Raw genomic sequence first — 21,128 nt, forward strand, 5'->3', positions numbered from 1 at the left:
TTTAACAGACCAGTATGAAAGTCCACACACACAGTATGTAGATAATATTTGCACATTCCCTTGGACTGATTAAAATGGACTGATTAAAATTAGGTTTGACTTTTTTTATATAATGGCCTGGAAAAATATGTTTTATATGTTAAAATTTTTCCCCATATACACCAGCCTATATGAGTTTGGACAGACATAGAAGGAAACTGCAACTTGAGTAGTTGGTAGAGTCATGTAACTCTATGGATTATGGTTTTATATAGTAAAATTAATTAATTTAAATTATTAACACATTTATAAACTAAATGCACTGTACAATATTCAGCATCATCCTGGTCTCACTGTATGGTGTGCTTTAACCCTTTTTATTTATTTTTTTAATGTAAAATCCACATCTCAATTAGAGAATCTCTTTAAAGATACTTAACAAATAGTTTGGAATAATGTAAAGGCAACCTTGTCAATTTTTCATGTTATTGTGGAAGTAGTTAAGTATTAATGTGACATGCTGCATCAAAATGTCTCAACAAGTCTTAAGATATAACCCACTGTCATCATCATTTTGAAGCAGAAAAGCACAAAGCTCCACACTGTTCTTCTCTTTGATTGCATTCGCACATGTACACACCGTGTCACACTGATACAACTGACAACACCATTTAAACTATGTATAACAAAGAGTGTAACTGATTCTATGGCCTTAATTCCCTCTTGCTTTTTCATTCTATGTAAATTAATAATGCATTTTCATTGATATTATAAGTCTGTAATGCTGCTGTTGCCACAAATATTTTTAAACTGGTTAATCTGTCTCTGGAGTGACATAAAACTGATGGGAAAAAAGTGTGGCATGGAATTTAAGCAGACATTACCTTGATGGATTTAACACTTCAGCACATGTTAAACAGCCAGCTGGTTCATGTCGGCATCGCTAACAAGGCCAGTGAGATTAGGAAATTCAGGAGAGCACACCCCATGAGGAAAGAGAGGATGGAAGTTGAACGAGTTTGCTGACTTAGAGTATAAACTCTAGGTTAGACTGCATCTGCTGTCTTTCTTTCAATTTTCAAATATGGATGGATTCAGTATTGAAGACATGTCCCAAAGTTTATCAAGCAATCCTTTTTCTTATAGCTTGTCCACAGGGGAGCTATGGGCAGGCCTGTAACGGTCTGTGTCGCTGTCAGAATGGAGGCTCGTGTGAACCTGTGACCGGGAAGTGTTTGTGCCCCCTCGGGGTACAAGGCCTGTTCTGCGAGGATGGTTTGTATACGCACTCTCCTGCTGACACAAACACTCTGTGCCCTCACATTAGCAAATACATCCGCCAGAGTCAAGTAGCTTGTGACCCGTTAGTGTGACTCATCCGTGCCTTTTGACCTTGTAGTTGAAGCATGACTTTATCCTTCAAATTTGAATCATTTTCAGAGGCCAGAGAGAATAAAGTCATAATATGTCACAAGACAGAGACCTTTTTTTTTTCACTGATGTCTACTATGTTCCATTTCTGAGGGGTCTTTGCTTCTACTCTTCATTCCTTGGGCTTTCTGTGTGGACTTATGAAAGAGCAGAGAGGTCACGGAACAGAGCCTCACCACCAAAAATGATTTACCACAAATGAAAACAAAAGTTTCTTAGACTTGGTGATGCTGTCTAAAATAAAATTTATGTTGAAAAAATGAGAAGGAAGTATGAATAAGATTTAATGGATATTGGAGGGGCCATGACCCCTAGTCCAGGAACCACTGTTCTACATTATCATTTAGTGTGTGCCAAAATACTGTAGGTCTTCAAAAATGTATATCTTCTTACAAATAGTGGATAGTAGTATTCTTATCCTAACGTGTAGCATATTGTATGGCTTCATTCTCGCCCACAGGTTGCCCAAAAGGTTATTTCGGGAGGCACTGCAGAAGAAAGTGCAACTGCCCCAACAATGGACACTGTCACCGTCTGTACGGAGCTTGCCTGTGCTCTCCAGGATTGTATGGTCGATTTTGCCACCTAGGTGAGTCGCGGTGATCAAAATAATAATGATAATGCTACCACAACCTGAAATTATACCAACTCATTACAAGTTTAATGTCATCACTAATGGAATACATTACAGTTATGTGAATTATGAGAAGCTCTTAATGTGTCAGAAAAAGAGATATCACCCATGGAGTTAGTAATAACTGCTGCTGTATTTTCTTATTCTTCTTTATAACTTTCATATATGGCTAATTTGAGAATATGAGCAAACCTTCAATAGCCCCTAACGTCTTATTTGGTTTTATGCACATACATTGCATACACTGCTATTTTCACAAAACATTTCACATTAGTGTGTACACATCCTCAGCCTTCCTTTCTCTTGTGTTATCAAGTTTATTCTGATACATCGCTCGCTGTACTTAGCCGTTTGGATGGCGGCACCAGGTGAGAGGGCAGCTCTCTGGGGAGGTAGTAGCCCTCTAGTTTTCCCTCAATAAGATGGACAGCAAGCGCAAACTCCTCATTGTCCAGCATGCCGTCCCCATCGATATCTGACAGCCTCCAGATGTGAGCGAGCACAGAGTTGGGCAGGAGAGTGGACGTCATCCACTCTCTGACTTTGGTGCCGCTAAGTTTGCCCTCGCTGGGACTGAGGTTGTAAAAGATCTCGTCATATTTGGGTTTGTATTTCTCCACGACCCACTCGTCAAAATCTGCCTCGCTGCTCTCATCATCTCGGGACACTTCCTTGAATGGATCTCTCCTGTAATGCTCAGGCCTGAACGTTCCCAAAAATTCCCCGTCCAACACTCCCGGGAGGGATTTCTTCTTCACTTCTTGTTGTTGGAGTAAGGGAACCAGATTGGCTATGTCGCTTGTGAGGAGTTTGTCCAAGGAAGCCATCAAACTTGGCTTCAGTGTCTTGAACTTTGAGAAATCTTGACCCAAGAGTTTCTCCTGAAAATACAAGCAATAACACATAAGGCTCATGCAGCACATTGCATTGAAATGTTGTATTTAGACAGTAATTAAAACATTTGTTTGACCTGCATCTTTGTGCAGTCAGGGAAGTCGCCAGCTGGGACTCTGTGCCGTTGCTGGATCTTGGTGAAAATGACAGGAAGCTGGTAGATCAGATTGTGCTTCTTGCTTTCTTTGCAAAAGATTGTTGGCATCTCCTGTTTCAGATAGCTGATTATGTGTGCATGAGCCTGGGAAGGGGACAAATGAGACTCAAAAGTCAAATGAGACCTAAGATCACCATATCAGCAGCTGGCTTTGTGAATTCATACGCATATGTTTGGGTTAGGATAGAATATATCAGATGATCTCTCACCCTCACTAAGCGTGCCCTCTTCACCAGGTCATTCAGCTTGCGTACTGCAGCATTGCGTGGCAGGTTCCTTATATCCGCCAAAAGGTCCTCCTCCTCCAGCTCTATCAGCTGGTAGTGGTCGCACATCTGCCTTGGCTCGGACCAGAAAGATCCGATGTAAACCCTCAAGATCTCAGGGGTTCGAAACACTTTTCCCAGTGACCACATGAGGGCACCATACACTCTCATGAGCTGTTGGGAGTCCACCCTGTCAGCTTTGTTGAGAACCACACGTAACTTGTCCTCGTAGCCACAGAGTGCCCCGAATGCTCGAGTTAGCTCATCAGAGAATTCCAGCTTATGTGCATCAAACAGCAGGATGATTCGATCCACGCGCTCTGCGAACCAGCGTAGCACTGCTGGGAAGTCGTAGCCTGGGGATAAAGAAAAGAAACACAGGGTTTTCATTAACACTGTATGTAATGCAGCAGGCCTCAGAGCCCCAAGACACAGAGGAACATTTAACACATCCCAGTGGTCCTCACTGGTCCTAAGCCATTTCAGTTACACCCATAGAAAATGGGTCCAAGAAACAAAGCAAGGCAGTTACTTATTTCTCCTCCCAACTCACTGTCACATTACTTTCATCTACTTTGCTTCTGACTTCAGATTTTGAAATTATGGTTGGCTTAAACTTTATTATTTCTTTGGACCAACTATGACTCTCTTACCAGAGGAATTTCAGTGATCCCGACAGCAACAATGTGGCCCAACTTAAACAGTCTCTTTAAAGACTTGCTTATTGCGCTTAACACCAAGATAGTAGGAATTCTGTCTCACCTCGGCTCAGTTTTCTTTTAGCAGCAGTTAAGATGCCCGGTGTGTCAATTATGCTGATACTCTCAAGGACCCGATTTGGCATCTGAACACACTGAAACCTGCAAAGAAAATAATACTTAAGTGTTATGCATTCAAGACTGCCTTCTCTTGTTAACTGGAAAAGCACCACCTTGGTGAGTCCTAGAGCATGAGCAGATTTTCCTCTGATGAAAAAACAGAATTGTAAACTAAATAATTCATGATTTATTCTCTCGCACTCCTTCATCTCCATTAATTTTCCCCACTTTTGTCTCTCGATTCATCATCACCTGTTCAGAAACGAATTTCCAAATGGGTCAAGGTTGCGAAAGGGCTTTTTTGGATCCACCGTGAGGGCATTCCCAGGGATGATTCCTTCCCTCTCTCCGTACATGACGGCGGTGAAGCAGTCAGTGGTTGGCTCTGGCCCAACTCTGCTACCAAGAAAATCTTGTTCTATGAGATACCTGAAGACACACATGGCACAAACCACCACTGTCATCATCATTACTTCAAACACAGCATTTTTTAGTCTTGTACATGCACAACACCATTTTTTTTTTAATGATCAGGCTCACCTGATAAACGTTGTCTTTCCTGTTGAGTACTGACCCATCACCAGCACCATGGGTTTGTTGTCAAAGTCTGCATCCTCATAGCTCGGCGAGTGAAAGTGATGGAAGGAATAGTATTTCTCTATCGGCAGCAGCCTCTTATAATAAAGGTTCTTCAGCTCCTCTGTCACCATGTTGACATCCCCCAGTGTTTTAGGGGGGCTCCTAAACCTCCGTAGGGACATAGTTTAATCCTAATTTCTCTGCGTGGAAGCTGCTCACTCTTCTATAACCAAAACTGAATGATGGAAGAATGTGCACAAGGAATATTATCAGATTCTCACAGCTGTCTGCTCCATCCTGCAGCGGGACACTGAGAGGGTGGAGAGGGTGTAACCAGAGCCTGCAGCTGCACCTAACATAAAGCCAAAGTGGAGAGGGACAGGGTGGAGTGCAGTTTAGTTTTTGTTGTTGGGTAGGGACAATCTCAGCAAGATCCATCCACAGCGTTTTAAAGTTCCAAATGGTTAGTGATTAAACGGTTTTATATATGCGATAAAAAGCAGAGAAGTACTTGCAACAGTTTAATTATCATATCTTACGTATGTGCACAAATAGTCCGATGAATTTGTGAGAAGTTCAATAAACCCAGTGAAACAGGACGCTGTGGTCACATGACTTAAACTAGCAGAAGTCTGACGTTGTGAAAACATGGCGGTTGGGAGTGTTTGTTTGGTTCGTGTAATATGATACTCATGAAAGTTTCATTTCAGCATTTTTTCTCAGTTAACCCTGTTCCCCTAAAACTTTAACAAACAAAAACTGCCAAGAGAATTTGTTTTCTTTGCTTAACCTTGCAAAAAAAAAACGTAGTTTTTGTTGCTTGCTATTCATTCTTTTACGAGCATGCGTAACTCATGTGTATCTCTTCTTACAGTATCATTCAAACATTCTTTGTCGTACATCATGTCTAACTCACGTCTTTTGTCTGTTTTAAACTCGCCCCCGTCCACCCCTCAGCTTGTCCCAGGTGGACGCACGGCGCAGGCTGTTCCAAAGAATGTGACTGTGTTCAAGAACATTCCACTGGCTGCGACCCCAAGACAGGGAGCTGTTTCTGTAAGGCAGCATACCATGGTCCGCAGTGTGAGAAAGGTATAGGCATTTCACAAAAATCCAACTAGTTCATTAAAAAGCAGGGATGGTGAAATCTTTGTGTAGGGGCCATTGAGGGGACTAGAGGCTGGAAGCTGATTGAGAGGACGTATCACTGTATCGGGCATTTTAAATGTTAGAAAGATCCAAGTTAAGTTTCTGTTGCAGTAATATCAACCACTGAGGGGAAACAAATTCAGAGTCATGTTGTTTCCTTGCAATGTGGTTTTGACTCTGACAGTTTAGGAGGGGCTGTGATGGCTCACAGACATGACATAGTTTGACAAAATGTTAGGTTTGAGGCTGTCCCTCATGTTAACCTTCCTGTGTCTTTTGTACATGTTTGTATGTCCAAACGTAGAGTGTGAGCCAGGCTTCTTCGGTGCAGGTTGTGAGCAGCCATGTGACTGTCCAGGTGGAGGATCATGTGACCCTGCAACTGGAGAGTGCAGCCAACGATGTCCCGCAGGCCTTCAAGGACATAATTGTCAGCTGGGTGAGACAACAAAAGTAATTTTAATGCAATTTAAAAGGACGTTTTCCACCATATAAAACAATTTACACCTAGAGGTGCACAGAGTAAGGTTTTTTTATGTTTGTTTCAAACACCTGGCATACATCCGTAACATCATTTGTCGCATTCCAAACGTTTCAAACACACTGTTGATGTATGATGTCGTCCACAAAGCTTGAATCCACAGTGCGCTCATGTGGTCATACCTTCTATACTATATCTATATTTACTATAGAATCTATAGTATAAGTAAGATCAGAATACAGTACGTGAAGTGTGTGGGCCTGACCCGTGCCAGCATGTGTGTTTGCTGTTTGCACACTTCATGCTTGTGCAAATGTGCGCCCTTTCCCATAAATTGGCAACACAAAGCAACACAAATAGCCAGGGATGGAATGGGGCTAAAAAACAGCCCTGGACTTTTTTCCCAAATAGGCCCGTCATCCGGCCATTCGCCCCAGCCATACGTGACAGCCACTAGCCAGGATGTCCTGATACTATGCTACAATACTGTAGCCTATCTAGCCATTGTCACGTCTAATGATGTAGGCCTACTCTTCTTCCTTAGTTTTTTTTTTTACACGTAGCGTATAATTGATCGTATTAGCGCCCTCTGCTGTCGGCTGTTAATACCGCTTTATTAGACTTTTTTTGTGCCGTCGGCCGTCGGTTGGACGGCCGTTCTGGACTTTTCCAGAACGCACAGATTGTCAGTCCGCCCCTGCAAATAGCTATGAATGAGTTTCTGTATATGTCCACCTCTGCCACCAGTCTCTTTCATATCCCATAACCCGTATAAATCTTTATAAATTCATTCTTCTGTTCATTCTCAGTTTGGTGATATAAATAAGGCATTCTCTTGAATTCACCTGGTCAGTGCAGGTGTTCTTGTTATTATTATAAAGTGTGCAACCAAAAATGATGAGTGTTCCTCCGCAGTGGTGTGTCCTCTGGGCTGTTTGCTCTGCAGGTTGGTCAAAAGTTCAGGCCTCTGCGCTCAGCTCTTAAGTGATACTGAATATTGCAAAGACACAAAACATGACTTTGTGTCTTTGCACAGTGGTGTAAGAGTTACAGTATGCAGTTACAGACTGAGGCTTGCTGAGTTTGTCAAAGCCAAAGAATGAAATAAAAAAATAGAAATGTCGTTCCCTTTTCTTGGATTGAACTTAGTTCGAGTTGCAGACCCGGTCGTGACAGGGGCAGTTTCCTTCAGTTACTACTCCAACGGCTGAGACTGAATAAATAAACATAAAGTGATTGAGTGTTTCTAAATTTTCACTTTTGCATCTCTCTTTCAAAACCAATTTCTTCAATGTTGTGTAATCCTGTCTTGTGTTTTCTTAAGCCCCCGTACTGTGACCAGAGGAATATGTTTGAGTTTTTTGTTCATCAGTTCATTCAGCCCATTCATGGGAATGCGATATCTCAGGAAGACCTCCAGGGAATTTCTTCAAATTTGACACAAAGGCTAAAATGGACTCGAGGAGGAACTGATTAGAATTTGATGGTCAAAGGTCAGGTTCATTGTCCTCAAAAAACACATTTCGGGCCTTAACTCAACAAGTCATATGCGAACTATGACAAAATTCAAACTAACGTCTAAGATAATAATAAAGATAGTATAAGATAAGACTTTACTGATGCTTGTGGGGCAATTTTGTTGTTACAGTGGCAGGACAAATCGGAAGGAAAATGCAGCTGACTAACTTACAGTTTGGTGAAAAACTAACCAAAATGATCCTGCTGCTGTTCCAACAGGGCCGTCCGGTATTTATGGGACTAAACCGGGGATTAACTCAGTTCCATGTCTATGTGTTATACATCATTGGAAAGCTTACTTTCTTGAGATTAGAATGATGATACCATTTCAGGATACAGTCATAACTGCAGGCTCAGTAAACACTTATGTCAGACCAGTCACATTTCAGTGTATTCAAACTCCTATTCCTCAGTGCCAGTAGCAGAGGAGAAAAAAATCAGTGTTATCTTTCAAAATAGGACAGAGCCATGCCTGTACTCCAAATGGTTCAAGAATAGCTTTACATTTACTTTGGGTAAACCTTTTTTAGGCATTTTAGGTGGAAATTACAGGAATTTCACGGGGTTAAAGAAGTAAAGTTGAGTGGAGAAAAAGTGGTGGAGGCTGAATATACATACTGACATTCACTTTGTTAAATTAAAAAAAAAATATATATATATTATACGAGTTTGGATTGGACAGTTTATAAACTGTTCAACCACTACATGGTAATTAATTTAAGTTTCCACTGAGACTCGTGTGGTTTCTATCTCTGTTTTTGTGTGTGTGTGTCACTAGCCTGCCAAGCTGGAAGCTATGGGGAGAACTGCCGCCTGACCTGTGACTGCAGAGGAGTTCCTTGTGACTCCATAACTGGACAGTGCATCTGTCCTGCTGGGAAGACGGGATACTCGTGCCAGGAAGGTATAATTTCATTTAACAACAGGGTTAGCCTTGCAGGGAGACAACAATATCATTACACAAATGTTACATGCTTCTAAAACCAGTTAGAAACATTTGCTCTGTAACATACTCTCCCAGTGAGACCTTTTACACCTTTCAAAAACTCATGTAATGCATTTGCCCCCAAATTATTCAAGCATAAGTGGCTTTGGGGCTTTACAAAGAAATAACAGACATAAGTGGCTTAGCGCTGAATTAATCTGAAAGACTCTTGTTGCTTCCCAGACTGCCCTGATGGATTCTGGGGGTTAAAGTGCCAGTCTTCTTGTCCTGACTGTGAGAACGGAGGCACCTGCAACAAGCAGGACGGCATGTGTGACTGTAAGCCAGGCTTCATGGGAAACCTCTGCCAAAATGGTGAATTTGAATTAAATTTCAAGAAAAAAATAGTATTAGGTTGAATGCAAATGAGATTTTGCAGTTGCTGTGTCTTCTTTGCTTCTCTGTTTAGATGATTAAAAAACAAAAAGAAACCATGACTAAAGCCGTTTTCTTTTCTCACTGTTGTGCATAGAGTGTCCTGCAGGGTACTATGGACCAGGCTGTCTATCGCGTTGTTCTTGCCACCCTGATGCCAGCTGTGACCCACAGAATGGACACTGCATCTGCCCTCCTGGCAAAAGAGGCCATGACTGTGCAGCCTGTAAGAGCTGGTGTGCCAGACAGATGAGAAAACAATCATGACAGAATAGCAGGGACATATCGTAACTTTCACCACAATGTTTTGCAAACCTTCACAGCCTGCGAACCTGGCTTCTGGGGCCAAGGGTGCCAGACTGAGTGCCAGTGCCAGGGCAGCTCCGTGGGCTGTGAGTCAGTCAGCGGTCAGTGTGTATGTGAGGCTGGCTTCAAGGGAGAGCACTGTGAAAAGAGTAAGTTATTTTAGTAGATGCTGCCATCATGGGGTGGCTGCAGTCATAGCAGCTTTTGAGTTAAAATCCAAAACTGAAAGGAATTTCCATGGCATATACTTTTATTTGCTAACATGTGTGTTTGTATTTGCTTAATGTATAATATGTTATTTGTACAAATTTTGTTTTGATCTAGAACTTGAGATGTACTGTGCTGGAGTGTTTTCACTGAAAAGTTTTCCAGCTAGTTTTCTGTGGTTAAAAGTTCAAGATTTGTGATTTTAAACACAATGTTTCTGCATGTACTCTTGATCTTGTGTTTTTCAGAGTGTGAGGAAGGCAGGTATGGTCAGGGCTGTGTCCAACAGTGCCAGTGTCAGAATGGAGCCCTGTGTGACCATGTGAGCGGAGCCTGCACATGCTCCCCTGGATACGCTGGCACTTTCTGTGAAAAACGTAAGTCATCCATTGTCTCTGTCTGATTAGTTCAAACTGTCATATATCTTTTCTGATGGTGTGTATTGTGGAAAATATCTGAAATATTAAAAATAACATTTGCAAGCGCAAAAGACTGATTCAAGATGCACTTGGTACTTAATAAGGAATTCATAACAAAATTAAGATACAGAATACAGAATATTACAGCTTCTCAGCTGAGAGGATTTGGTGCTTCAGTTGTGGCTCAGAAGGTAGTGCAGGTTGTCCATGAAACGGCTGGTTAGTGGTTCGATCCCTGGGACATGCCACATACTGTCCTTGAGAAAGACACTGAATGCTCAGTTGTTCCCAGTGTGTGATTGAGTGAATGTGTAGAAGTGACTGTAAAGTGCCACTTATTATATGAGAGTAATGTTGCACCCATTTGGCTAACCCTGTTACCACTGAAGCAGGTGACATTATCACTCAATACACTAGAGGGCGCTGCAGGACATTCTTCTGAATTTTAAATCTCGTCCACAGCTTCAGTGATTCATACAGATTCAATGAATCATCAGATTGTCCACGTAATGTCATCAGCGAAACCATTTTAAAACCACACAAATCCCGGGATGTAATTTGTATTCGTCATTCTAGGGTAGATGAACTGTATTTCATGGGTCTTTCCGAGCACCCTGCCATAGCAAAGCCTTCATGTAACTAATATTCATCTCATCGTTATGATGTTTGTGCTGAACTGCGGGACATATCAACAGTCTGAGAGTTTTAACAATGTAATAGATTTGTTCTTGATTATAGGCCTGCGACTTGAAGTGGCCTTGTGTTATTGCAAAGTGTAAGATTTACCGTGAGTGTACTACCGCGGCCCAGAAATTCATACCACCTCCGTGGTGGTGCACAGGGCATCGTAATTCATGGTTGTGTCACACTAGAAGAGAGCTTCACTTCCCTAGTCATAACAGTCTAATGGCCAGTCTAACAGTCTAATGTAGTCGTCACTCTGATTGGACGTCGCCGTGGAAGTGGAGCTATTGGTCTGAGCAGGTTTTATTTTGTGAAGGCCCGTTCCCCTCAAACAGAGGTGTCCAGTTTCTCAGTCTTGTGCTGGGCCTCTTCCTTCAGGAGAAGTCAGGAAGAGGCCTGCCGTGTGAGAAGGTCCAGATCTCTGTAGTTCAACTGTATCACAGAATCAAAATGGAAAGAGCTGACTCTCAGTGCTCAGTCTTACATTGGCAATGCTCTTGCACACACTAGTTATTTTTACATGCCTTATATCTCGTTATTCATAGAAACGACTGGCTGCACAAGACTCAGAAAGCTTGTTACTATGGCAAAAATGCAGTTTTATTGGGCATTCTTGTGGCGCTGAGGTTGAATCTAAACATTTCAGTCAAGTATTATCAGAGGAAAGAGGCCTTTTGTGCTGAAACGGGTCCAGCGCACCGCTTCTCCATTTAACGTGGACCCTGCTGCTTTGAAGCTTTGATGTTAGCATCAAAATAGTTCATTTGGTTGCAGTAAAAAGAACTCTGCTCCGAGCAGCACCGAACATCCGCGTTATTGTCGAGGAAACTGGGCTGTTTTGTCGTTGTCGCGCTGACCTCTTTCACTGTGTGCACCCTGAATGGCATCAGGAAGTTCTATTCTACGTTCTCTCTATCCGCTCTATTTCTGTGGTCTGCTCTCCCCGGCTGTGTGGTCTCTGGACCTGCTTTATGGGCTGACAGCAGTGGCTCTTACACAACCAGGGATCTGGAAATAATCCTCCTGTCTTAAAGAGTTCATTTAGTCTAGAGATGGAGTCTTTCAACAGTGGTACAGTGTGTGTGTGTGTCTGTGTGGTGGACTGAATGCTCTGTGCCTACCTATAAACAAAGACTCAGAGGGAAGAGTCCACATTTACAAACGCTTGCAGACACTCTGCTAATATCAGATGACAGATTGCCGCTCTGTGGTTAATAAAGAGACCAGTCGCCCCCTGCTGGCATAAACAAATTATAAACTTCGTCATTCAAAATTGTCAGAAGATTTAATACAGAATATGCGCGCTACAGCTAAAAGGACGGCGAGAGTTTAACATACGATCGCTTTAAAAGAGAACATCACTCATCAGAGTTGTTTGTCTTTTATTATAAGAACTGTGCTGAAGCACTGCTCCCTGCAGGACCTGCTTGTTACCATGGTGTCAGTAAGTGCTGTCATAATAATAAACAGCAGACAATAAAACCAGTGATTTTGCTACAGTACTGCCGCAGATTTCATGTACAGCTGGATTAAAATGACAGCATCCTCAGTGGGCTAGCTTTAATAACGTCGCAGCCTAACCACTACAGAGGCAGGCGAAGACGTCATGCTGTCAGCGTGGGAACACAGCGATGACCAGGCCAGAAACTGCTGAGCAGGAAAAGATCCTTTACCCAATTTGAGGCAGAATAGGAGGAGCAGACGGCATCATCAACCGGAGCAGGAGAAGGAGGCTATGATGCATTAACTGTAGGGGAACACCCTGATTACTGTGGCATTTAGAATACATGAAACCACCAAGATACACATTTATGTTGAACTCCCAATTTGTGGCTTCCTCTGGCCTCTCATAGATAGAATTAATAAGTGAAATGAAAAACGGCCTGCCGCTGAGATAATTGGGACGGGCTCGACCCAAACCCTCACCCGGCTCAGATTTTCTCACATATCACTGCAACAGGAAACAGAGGAGGCTGCTCGAAGAGAGACACGTCTGCAGCGGCTGTCAGTCAGTCAGACTCTGGCTGAGCGAGAGCAGCCTTCCTGTAAATAAAGACCAGAATGGGAGAACTTTTTTGTTTTGTGAAATGCAACTATTACGCTTGAGTTAGCCTGTGATCTCCGTAGTGACAAATTGAGCGATCAAAAATGGGCTGCGAATAAACAGAGTCATTCTTTCCTCCTCTGGTGAAGTCATGCTTACAGACAATATTTACATCCCAGTAGTGGAAAGGTTCATTCATCCCACAGCCTCTGGCTGGGTTCTCCTGGATGGGAGGCACTGTGTTTATCAAACTCTGTGAGTGTCACTTGACTATACACACACTTAAACAATCTCTCCAGCTCTCCTTGAGAATGGGAAACAGACCCTAACACTGGCATCTCCCTGCATCAGCAGCAGTTCTGTAGGTGTGTGTTAGAGGAGCACAGTAACCGGGCTTTGTTTTGCCGCGTGTGTTGGTGGGGCCTGTGGACTCAGCAGGTGCTCTATTTACCGGCTCTTTGTGCACCCTGTACCCCCGAAAGGGAACGGCCTACGAGCCGCCGTGATCTTTGATGTGGCCCAGATCTACCGCACATGTGGGACATGAGCTCACTTAATGAACGCAGATGCTCTGCAACAGCCGCAGCATGGTACTGCAACTTGATATTGGTGTTTTCAGTAGGTGGCAGGACAGAGAGGGAGAGTGGGAGGAGAAGGGAGTGAGAGGTGGGGAAGGGAAGAGAAAGAAAGAACTGAATAAAAAGAAATTGTTGGCATCTAAACCTTTTCCTCTCCTCTTTTGTGCGGCTGCCAGTTCTAACCAGTCGGATGTTTTATCTTGGCCCACAGTGTGCCCGGACGGCTTTTACGGTCTTGACTGCGGCCAGATGTGCGAGTGCAGGAACGGTGCCCGCTGCCACCACATCACAGGAGCCTGCCTATGCACCGCCGGCTGGGCAGGACCACACTGCATTCTGGGTAATGGAAGCCACATCATTAAAACAGGGTGTGAGGGAGGACCTCACTGCAGCCCATCACGACATCCTCTCCTTAAACACAACTATGATGTGTTTGTGAACAATTATCTCTATAATGAGACACTGCCATTGAGTTTTTTAGGGATGGGTACTGGTGGAATAAGGAGGGAGGACGAGGGTGCCCTCTGGCATACATGCTTTAATTGAGCTCTATTCTGGATAAGTGCACCCACATGTATAAAGCCATCAACATTAGCAAAGGGAAAACTTGGAAGAGCCTTTTAGTAGCTAACCAATCAGTGTTCTCATGCTCATGCAAGTTTTTTTAAAGAGGATTTCATGCCGTTGTTTTAATGAAGCCAGTGAAATGCCCACTAAAGTTCTTAGCCTGTCATTCTGCAGTCTTATTCAAGACTTTCCTCTTGCCACTGCCATTTTGTGGTTCTAAGCACCAGAGCCAGAGTCAGCAGAAAGCCACTAGCATGACTTAATGGTGCATCTCTGTCATTAGAGCACTTTCCTCTTTCTTAGGCTCCAAACTTTATCTTGAACTTTGATCATTAATGAGACATTTGCAATATGTGTGCTAAAAGCTGCAATGTCCGTTTAATCTCATACTTTTGCAGCGGATATGGTGCATTTTAAGACAATACCTAATTTCATTTTGTGTGTGTTTGCGTGTGTGCTGTATTCTACCATGCTACCTGCGTGGGTCTGCGTGTCTGTGTGGTTTGTGTGGGCAGAATGCCCCGAGGGTCGTTTCGGAGAGCAGTGCAGTCAGACCTGCGAGTGTGAGAACAGAGGCGGGTGCGACCACGTCACCGGGCGATGCAGCTGCACGGCCGGGTGGACCGGAGACAGGTGCCAACTGCGTGAGTAGCTAATCAGTCAGCAGGACAAACCTTACATCACAAGTGTCCATTTTGTGAAAAATGCTGCAGCATTTTGGCAATTATTATTGGAGTTTATCTGCAGTCGTGGGACTAAAGGGGTTTTCCCAGCATCAGTGAGCGGTATCTTAATACTTACAAGACTTGTGTTTAGAGTCTGATTAGAGGTTATTGTATACAGAAATGAATGGCTAATATATGCTGCTGGGAAGCAACATTAAAAACGAAGATCTATGATTGTATTCCCGTTTTAAAAAATGGTCTCTAAAAACTGTAAAGTGGACTTGTACTAAAGGAGACACGATTTTCTCTGGCATTGTCCTTTAAATTCACCTCTCCATTGATCAGAAGTATGAAACCAGTGTTTCTCAATCTTCTAATTGAAGTTGTTCTTCTATTAAACATGTAAACTATAATATACATTATGTCCTTGATCTCAGAAGCCATTTATGCCATTAACACTGTGTTGCGTGTGTGTAATTTCAGCCTGTCCTGTAGGACAATATGGAGAACACTGTTCTGGACAATGTCTGTGTCAGAACGGAGGCTCTTGTAATGGTGTGACTGGGCAGTGTTCCTGCCCACCAGGATGGACCGGAGCTGCTTGTGAGTTAGGTGAGTCACACAGTAGATTTGCTGCACGGTGGAAGGAAGCTAAGGGATGCAACGCTTTCTCTTTTTTATAAATCATTTTGTCTTCATAATTTAACCTCTCGGCAAAACCCTCTTGTGTTTCTGAGATAAATAAGTTCTTGAATGCAACTTCCCTCTTAAGCTTCCTTTTCCTCCCTCTTAGAGTGTGAAGAAGGACGTCATGGAGAGGACTGCGCTCAGGCCTGCAGCTGTACGAACGGAGGGAGATGTGACAGAGTGACAGGGAAATGTGTGTGTGTGCCTGGTTGGATAGGAGAGCTCTGTCAGTCAGGTGATTTCTTGGACTTCTTCAGCACTTGCATGTGTACACTATATTACCAAAAGTATTCGCTCACCCATTCAAATGATCAGAATCAGGTGTTCTAATCACTTGGCCTGGCCCCAGGTGTATAAATTCAAGCACTCAGGCATGCAGACTGTGAAACAAGACATTTGTGAAAGAATGGGCCGCTCTCAGGAGCTCAGTGAATTCCAGCGTGGAACTGTCATAGGATGCCACTTGTGCAACAAATCCAGTCGTGAAATTTCCTCGCTCCTAAATATTCCACAGTCAACTGTCAGCTCTATTATAACAAAATGGAAGCATTTGGGAAAAACAGCAACTCAGCCACGAAGTGGTAGGCCACGTAAAGTGACGGAGAGGGGTCAGCGGATGCTGAAGCGCATAGTGCAAAGAGGTCGCCGACTTTCTGCACAGTCAATTGCTACAGAGCTACAAACTTCATGTGACCTTCAGATTAGCCCAAGTACAGTACGCAGAGAGCTTCATGGAATGGGTTTCCATGGCCGAGCAGCTGCAGCCAAGCCACACATCACCAAGTGCAATGCAAGGCGTCGGATGCAATGGTGTAAAGCACGCCGCCACTGGCCTCTAGAGCAGTGGAGACGCGTTCTCTGGAGTGATGAATCACGCTTTTCCATCTGGCAATCTGATGGACGAGTCTGGGTTTGGAGGTTGCCAGGAGAACGGTACATTTCAGATTGCATTGTGCCAACTGTGAAATTTGGTGGAGGAGGAATTATGGTATGGGGTTGTTTTTCAGGAGCTGGGCTTGGCCCCTTAGTTCCAGTGAAAGGAACATTGAATGCTTCAGGATACCAAAACATTTTGGACAATTCCATGCTCCCAACCTTGTGGGAACAGTTTGGAGCGGGCCCCTTCCTCTTCCAACATGACTGTGCACCAGTGCACAAAGCAAGGTCCATAAAGACGTGGATGACAGAGTCTGGTGTGGATGAACTTGACTGGCCTGCACAGAGTCCTGACCTGAACTCGATAGAACACCTTTGGGATGAATTAGAGCGGAGACTGAGAGCCAGGCCTTCTCGACCAACATCAGTGTGTGACCTCACCAATGCGCTTTTGGAAGAATGGTCAAAAATTCCTATAAACACTCTCCTCAACCTTGTGGACAGTCTTCCCAGAAGAGTTGAAGCTGTAATAGCTGCAAAAGGTGGACCGACATCATATTGAATTCTATGAGTTAGGAATGGGATGGCACTTCAGTTCATAGAATGAGTAAAGGCAGGTGAGCGAATACTTTTGGTAATATAGTGTATGTCAAAAACATGTACAAGTTTTTAATGTCACCATCTTGCATCTGTGCTGTATTTGCTTACATTTGTAGTAGGTTAACTTATTCCAGGACAATATTAGTGCAGTTAGCTTGGGATAAATGCTGTAACTGCATAAAAAGCAAACGTTTTATAAAGTCTTTGGACCCTAATGTTGTATGCTGAGCGTGCATGTTTTCCGTTTGAAGCCTGTTCTAAGGGATTCTTCGGAGAGGGCTGTGAGCAGAGGTGCGACTGCGTCCATAGTTCAAGTTGCCACCATGTGACGGGCCGCTGTGAGTGCGAGCCAGGCTGGAGGGGAGCCAGGTGTGACAAATGTGAGTTTGCACAGGGGGCAAGGAAATCGCGACTTTAATGAGACCGGCAATCAGTGACATGAGAGTAAAGTGACTGTGTGTCCATGCGTGTGTGTGTAATTGACTGTCAGCTTGCCTCCCGGGGTTCTACGGGGCTTCCTGTGCCCAGCGGTGTCAGTGCCAAGCTGGAGTGTCCTGCCACCATGAGACAGGGAGCTGCGGCTGCCCAGCTGGACTCACAGGGCCTGGCTGCGAGAAAAGTAAGAGAGAAAAGAAAATCCGTCTCAGCGAAACACTTTTATTTTAATGGCAAGGTGAGTAGCAGCCGGGTTAAATCCTCACCAACATTTTTAGTGTTTCACAAATGTCTTTATTTATGACTGCCGTGTGTTTAAAACTTGACATTTGTGCCTTGTTGATAGAAACACCGCCTGAACTGCACCACTCGCTTCATTAACAAAAACCATCAAGGGATTGAAGTGATCACCGAGAATCTTTCCCTTAATGCTGATTAAAATGGTTCCTCATCCTCCTGGGACAGATTATTGTTTATTCCATTCTAGGAAATGCACTCCACCCCTTTGCAAGATCCCCATTATCACATAGACTATGCGAACGTTTCATTATTTAGACCAGACCCTTTAGGACTGTATACGAGCAGCTTCACCACTCCTTCTACACACACACACACACACCCTCCTCTCATGGCCTCAGCTCCCTTCCTCTCCTCACACACTCCCCAGACATCTGATAAATGTTACACACCGGTTGCCAAGTAAAACAGAAGGCATTGTTTTTGTCTCCTCGGCGGCGGATAAGGGCTTTTGGAAGGCAGACATGCATAATGACAGCGCCGTAATTGCCTCTTTAGTCTGGAGTCCTTTCTTATCTGTCCCCCACGCTGCCTGCTGCTGCCTGACTGAGTAGCTGAGTGCTGCGGTCTCACCCGAAAACATGCTCGGTTCACAGATTCATCTTGTTCGCTATGAGTGATTGTCCGGGGACTTCATTCATTATTGTGATGAGCGTGTACGTATGTATGCAGAAAGGGTGTGTGAAAGAATGTCCCTTCTGTGTCTGCCTGCGTTTGGGCACCAGGGGAAAGTTGTTGGGAGTTTTGGTTTTGTCAATGCTGAATGTCCCAGTATGTTCACGGAATAATCTGAGGAAGGAAAGGGAAATGGCATGTGTCTTTGTTCCCACAAACTACTCAATGTGGGCATTATTCAGGCCTTATCTGCTGTGTCAATTTACCCAGTGCTATGCATAGCTGTACAGTGTCATAAATGAACACCATGTTGGAGTTTCATTTGTGAGAATTTATTCACTTTTCAAATGCAAAAATATAATTGAGACTCTGAGAAAAACTAAGAACGCTACATTATAATGACATTGTGAAGTTTAGTCAGTCTGTATATGCTTACATTCAAATCCTAGGGTTAGGGTTGGGGTAGACTTAACCTAACCCCATGAATGAAAATGCATCCTAATAAAAATAATATCTTGTTCTAAACCTGTTAATCTAACGTGATCAACCCATCTGGACTGTCAGCCTATAATTGATCTGAGTCCCACCTTCTTAATCATATGCACACTCCTTTCTCAAACGCTCCTCTTACTGTTCTCCCAATGTTTCTGGTTGGGTTCTCTTAGCCTGCCCTCCTGGCATGTTCGGACCGAACTGCAGCCAGCTGTGCCGATGTTCTGGAGACCAAGAGCAGTGCCATCCTGTGACGGGTAAATGCAGCTGCTTACCTGGTTACTACGGGTCACGCTGTGAGCTACGTAAGTGCAGTATATTACTTTTCTGTTGTGAGTTTGGACTAATGTACGGCAGGTGCTAACATTGATTGGATTATAAACTGAGTTTAATAAGAACAAATGTGGCAGGAGGGTACATACTGTACGTATGGCGCCATGGAATTAAAGGATTGTATGATGTTCATGGATGCTGCCATTTGATTAGTGTGTTTACTCTCTGTAAAATGATCAGATTTTTAACCAGTGCTTACCCGTCTGCTTAAGTAAAGTGGAACACTTAAACAGCGTGCCAACAATCACCTCCCCTTCTCTGGTTTCTCTCCAGGATGTCGAGCGGGGACATTTGGGCCAAACTGTAAGTCCAGGTGCAGCTGCATCAATGGTGGTCGCTGTGACTTCAGGACTGGAACTTGCTACTGTCCTCCTGGCTACATTGGAGCTGACTGCAGCTTGAGTAAGCCAAGAAACCTTGAACCTGATTGTCCTGCTGAATGAAACTGAGCATTTGATTGCCATTAATTGTGTTTAGTATTTTGGGTATTTTCAAACACAGCAAATCTAAAAACAAGGCAACTGGACTTCAGCCTCAATAATACCTAATAAACAACAACCCTCAAGCTAGTGCTGTAACATCTTCCAGAAAGTTGATGTAGTTGATTGAAGTTGTTTTAGCTTTGTTTCAGATATACCATGCTCTGGACGACTGAGAATCTTCACACATATCAAACACAACAAGCGTTGTAGTGGAGAATTCTATTTGATGACAAGTAAGAAGAAAAGGAAGAGGAGTTTTTAATGTGCTGTTTTTACATATCTTCTATTTGTCTTCCATTGACATCACTCATAAGTTTCCTGAAGAGTGTTAGGGAAGCTCAGTGTAGGTGGTAAGGCCCATCGTCATCTTGACATTGCCAGACTTAAGAGTTCAGGTGGTCGAACGATGCCTAGGAAAACAGTACATGGTCTCTGATTGTCTCTGTCGCGTAAAGCTGGCAGACCAGATACTGTTTTTTTCTTTGTACCAGGCATCAAACATGCTTATCCATTCATATTTGCTTAATTTGGTATACCCACACCTTGAGCAGCAGGCAGGTGCATGCGTTGCCCTGGAAGCTTAGATGCCTTTCTCAAGGTCACTTCGCTCACTCATCTGTACTTAGATAAGACTGGAAGCATGTTCACTTTGGCAGGTTGTCCACGTGGGTACTACGGGAAGGACTGTGCTAAGTTGTGCTCCTGTGGGGAAGGAGGCCAGTGCCACCCAGCAACTGGCAGGTGTATCTGCGGCCCTGGTAGAATGGGACAGTCCTGCCAACAAGGTAAGACTAAACTGATGCCTTTTGCTTTCACTAAACCTGATTAATGTATTTGAAATTTAGTTACAAGAAAATTTGTAAAAAGACCTTTTTTTTTTTCTAATGGATGTGTTTTTGTTGAGGACTCTACCTGTGCTTTTGGAGTTTACGACTGCACACTAAGACCCACACTAAACAGAGTGCATACTGGCACAGTTAAATTTCACTGACAGTTCTGGGCCAAGAACAAATGACTGTCTGCTGAACTCCAAGAGGCAATTTATTGTTTTCCTTCGAGCAAAATCCTATCACAGATCTCAAACAAGATTTTTATTTAGCCTTTTATCTTTTACCATCCTGCTGAGTATACAAAGAGTCACCACTGAGGCCGACATGCATCATTGGGAACTAGTGGCTCTAATGAGTTCCTCAGAAATAGGAGTCCTAACTAAAAAGTGAGAAACAACCGCTAAAATGAGGGTGTAGTTTTCAAGATTTGTCACTGTATATTTAAGTAACAAATTCTCCATTTCCTCAGTGTAAGGCCTCTGATGATCACAGGGCTTTTATTCCCGGGAAAACAGAGGCAGAGTGCAGTTTTCTTAATCTCTCCCTTTATCAGCAATTCAGCTGGATTGCGAACGGGGGTTTCCAGCACTGCTCGCACTAAATGTTCTCTTCTTCAGCCTCCTGCATGTACTTGGGACATACCACCTCCTAAGTTCGTCTTGTTGAATGTTTACAGAAACCTATAAGTAGCTCATTCTCTGTGTTCCGTGTCGCTGGATTTGGCAAGGAAGCAAATAAATAAACA

The 21,128-nt window shown here is 43.5% G+C and overlaps 2 protein-coding genes across 2 annotated transcripts in view; one reads left to right on the forward strand and one right to left on the reverse strand.

Annotated features, from left to right (window-relative positions):
• egfem1 (EGF-like and EMI domain containing 1) overlaps nt 1-21,128 on the forward strand; it is a gene marked incomplete at its 5' end in the record, with an annotated part of 56,114 nt that overhangs the window by 30,385 nt on the left and 4,601 nt on the right. Inside the window, 18 exons of the mRNA XM_084558946.1 lie at nt 1,126-1,254; nt 1,871-1,999; nt 5,716-5,850; nt 6,212-6,346; nt 8,685-8,810; nt 9,075-9,206; nt 9,364-9,492; nt 9,590-9,721; nt 10,028-10,156; nt 13,716-13,844; nt 14,587-14,715; nt 15,220-15,348; nt 15,530-15,658; nt 17,151-17,279; nt 17,390-17,518; nt 18,912-19,043; nt 19,345-19,473; nt 20,210-20,338. Of these exons, the coding sequence (XP_084415072.1) occupies nt 1,126-1,254; nt 1,871-1,999; nt 5,716-5,850; nt 6,212-6,346; nt 8,685-8,810; nt 9,075-9,206; nt 9,364-9,492; nt 9,590-9,721; nt 10,028-10,156; nt 13,716-13,844; nt 14,587-14,715; nt 15,220-15,348; nt 15,530-15,658; nt 17,151-17,279; nt 17,390-17,518; nt 18,912-19,043; nt 19,345-19,473; nt 20,210-20,338 (2,340 nt within the window). The remainder of the gene's footprint in view (nt 1-1,125; nt 1,255-1,870; nt 2,000-5,715; nt 5,851-6,211; nt 6,347-8,684; nt 8,811-9,074; nt 9,207-9,363; nt 9,493-9,589; nt 9,722-10,027; nt 10,157-13,715; nt 13,845-14,586; nt 14,716-15,219; nt 15,349-15,529; nt 15,659-17,150; nt 17,280-17,389; nt 17,519-18,911; nt 19,044-19,344; nt 19,474-20,209; nt 20,339-21,128) is intronic.
• On the reverse strand, nt 2,056-4,983 carry LOC311498389 (EH domain-containing protein 2-like). Its single transcript, XM_084558947.1, has 6 exons — nt 4,720-4,983; nt 4,432-4,608; nt 4,124-4,221; nt 3,305-3,717; nt 3,015-3,179; nt 2,056-2,925 (listed from the first exon to the last, which is right to left on the reverse strand). Exons 1-6 carry the CDS (start codon nt 4,938-4,940, stop codon nt 2,362-2,364), a joined length of 1,638 nt encoding a protein of 545 aa, XP_084415073.1. The 5' UTR covers nt 4,941-4,983; the 3' UTR covers nt 2,056-2,361.

The sequence above is a fragment of the Chelon labrosus genome, assembly GCF_963514085.1.
Source record: "Chelon labrosus genome assembly, chromosome: 13".
Lineage (NCBI taxonomy): Eukaryota > Metazoa > Chordata > Actinopteri > Mugiliformes > Mugilidae > Chelon > Chelon labrosus.

What these genes read in the sequence shown, in the direction of transcription:
- LOC311498389 (XM_084558947.1), bottom strand. Translation starts at nt 4,940, where the DNA reads ATGTCCCTACGGAGGTTTAGGAGCCCCCCTAAAACACTGGGGGATGTC. An exon ending in GGAAATTCGTTTCTGAACAG is followed by an intron (nt 4,222 to 4,431) that starts GTGATGATGAAT and finishes TTTTCTTTGCAG; the next exon opens with GTTTCAGTGTGTTCAGATGC. An exon ending in AGAGGGCACGCTTAGTGAGG is followed by an intron (nt 3,180 to 3,304) that starts GTGAGAGATCAT and finishes TCCCCTTCCCAG; the next exon opens with GCTCATGCACACATAATCAG.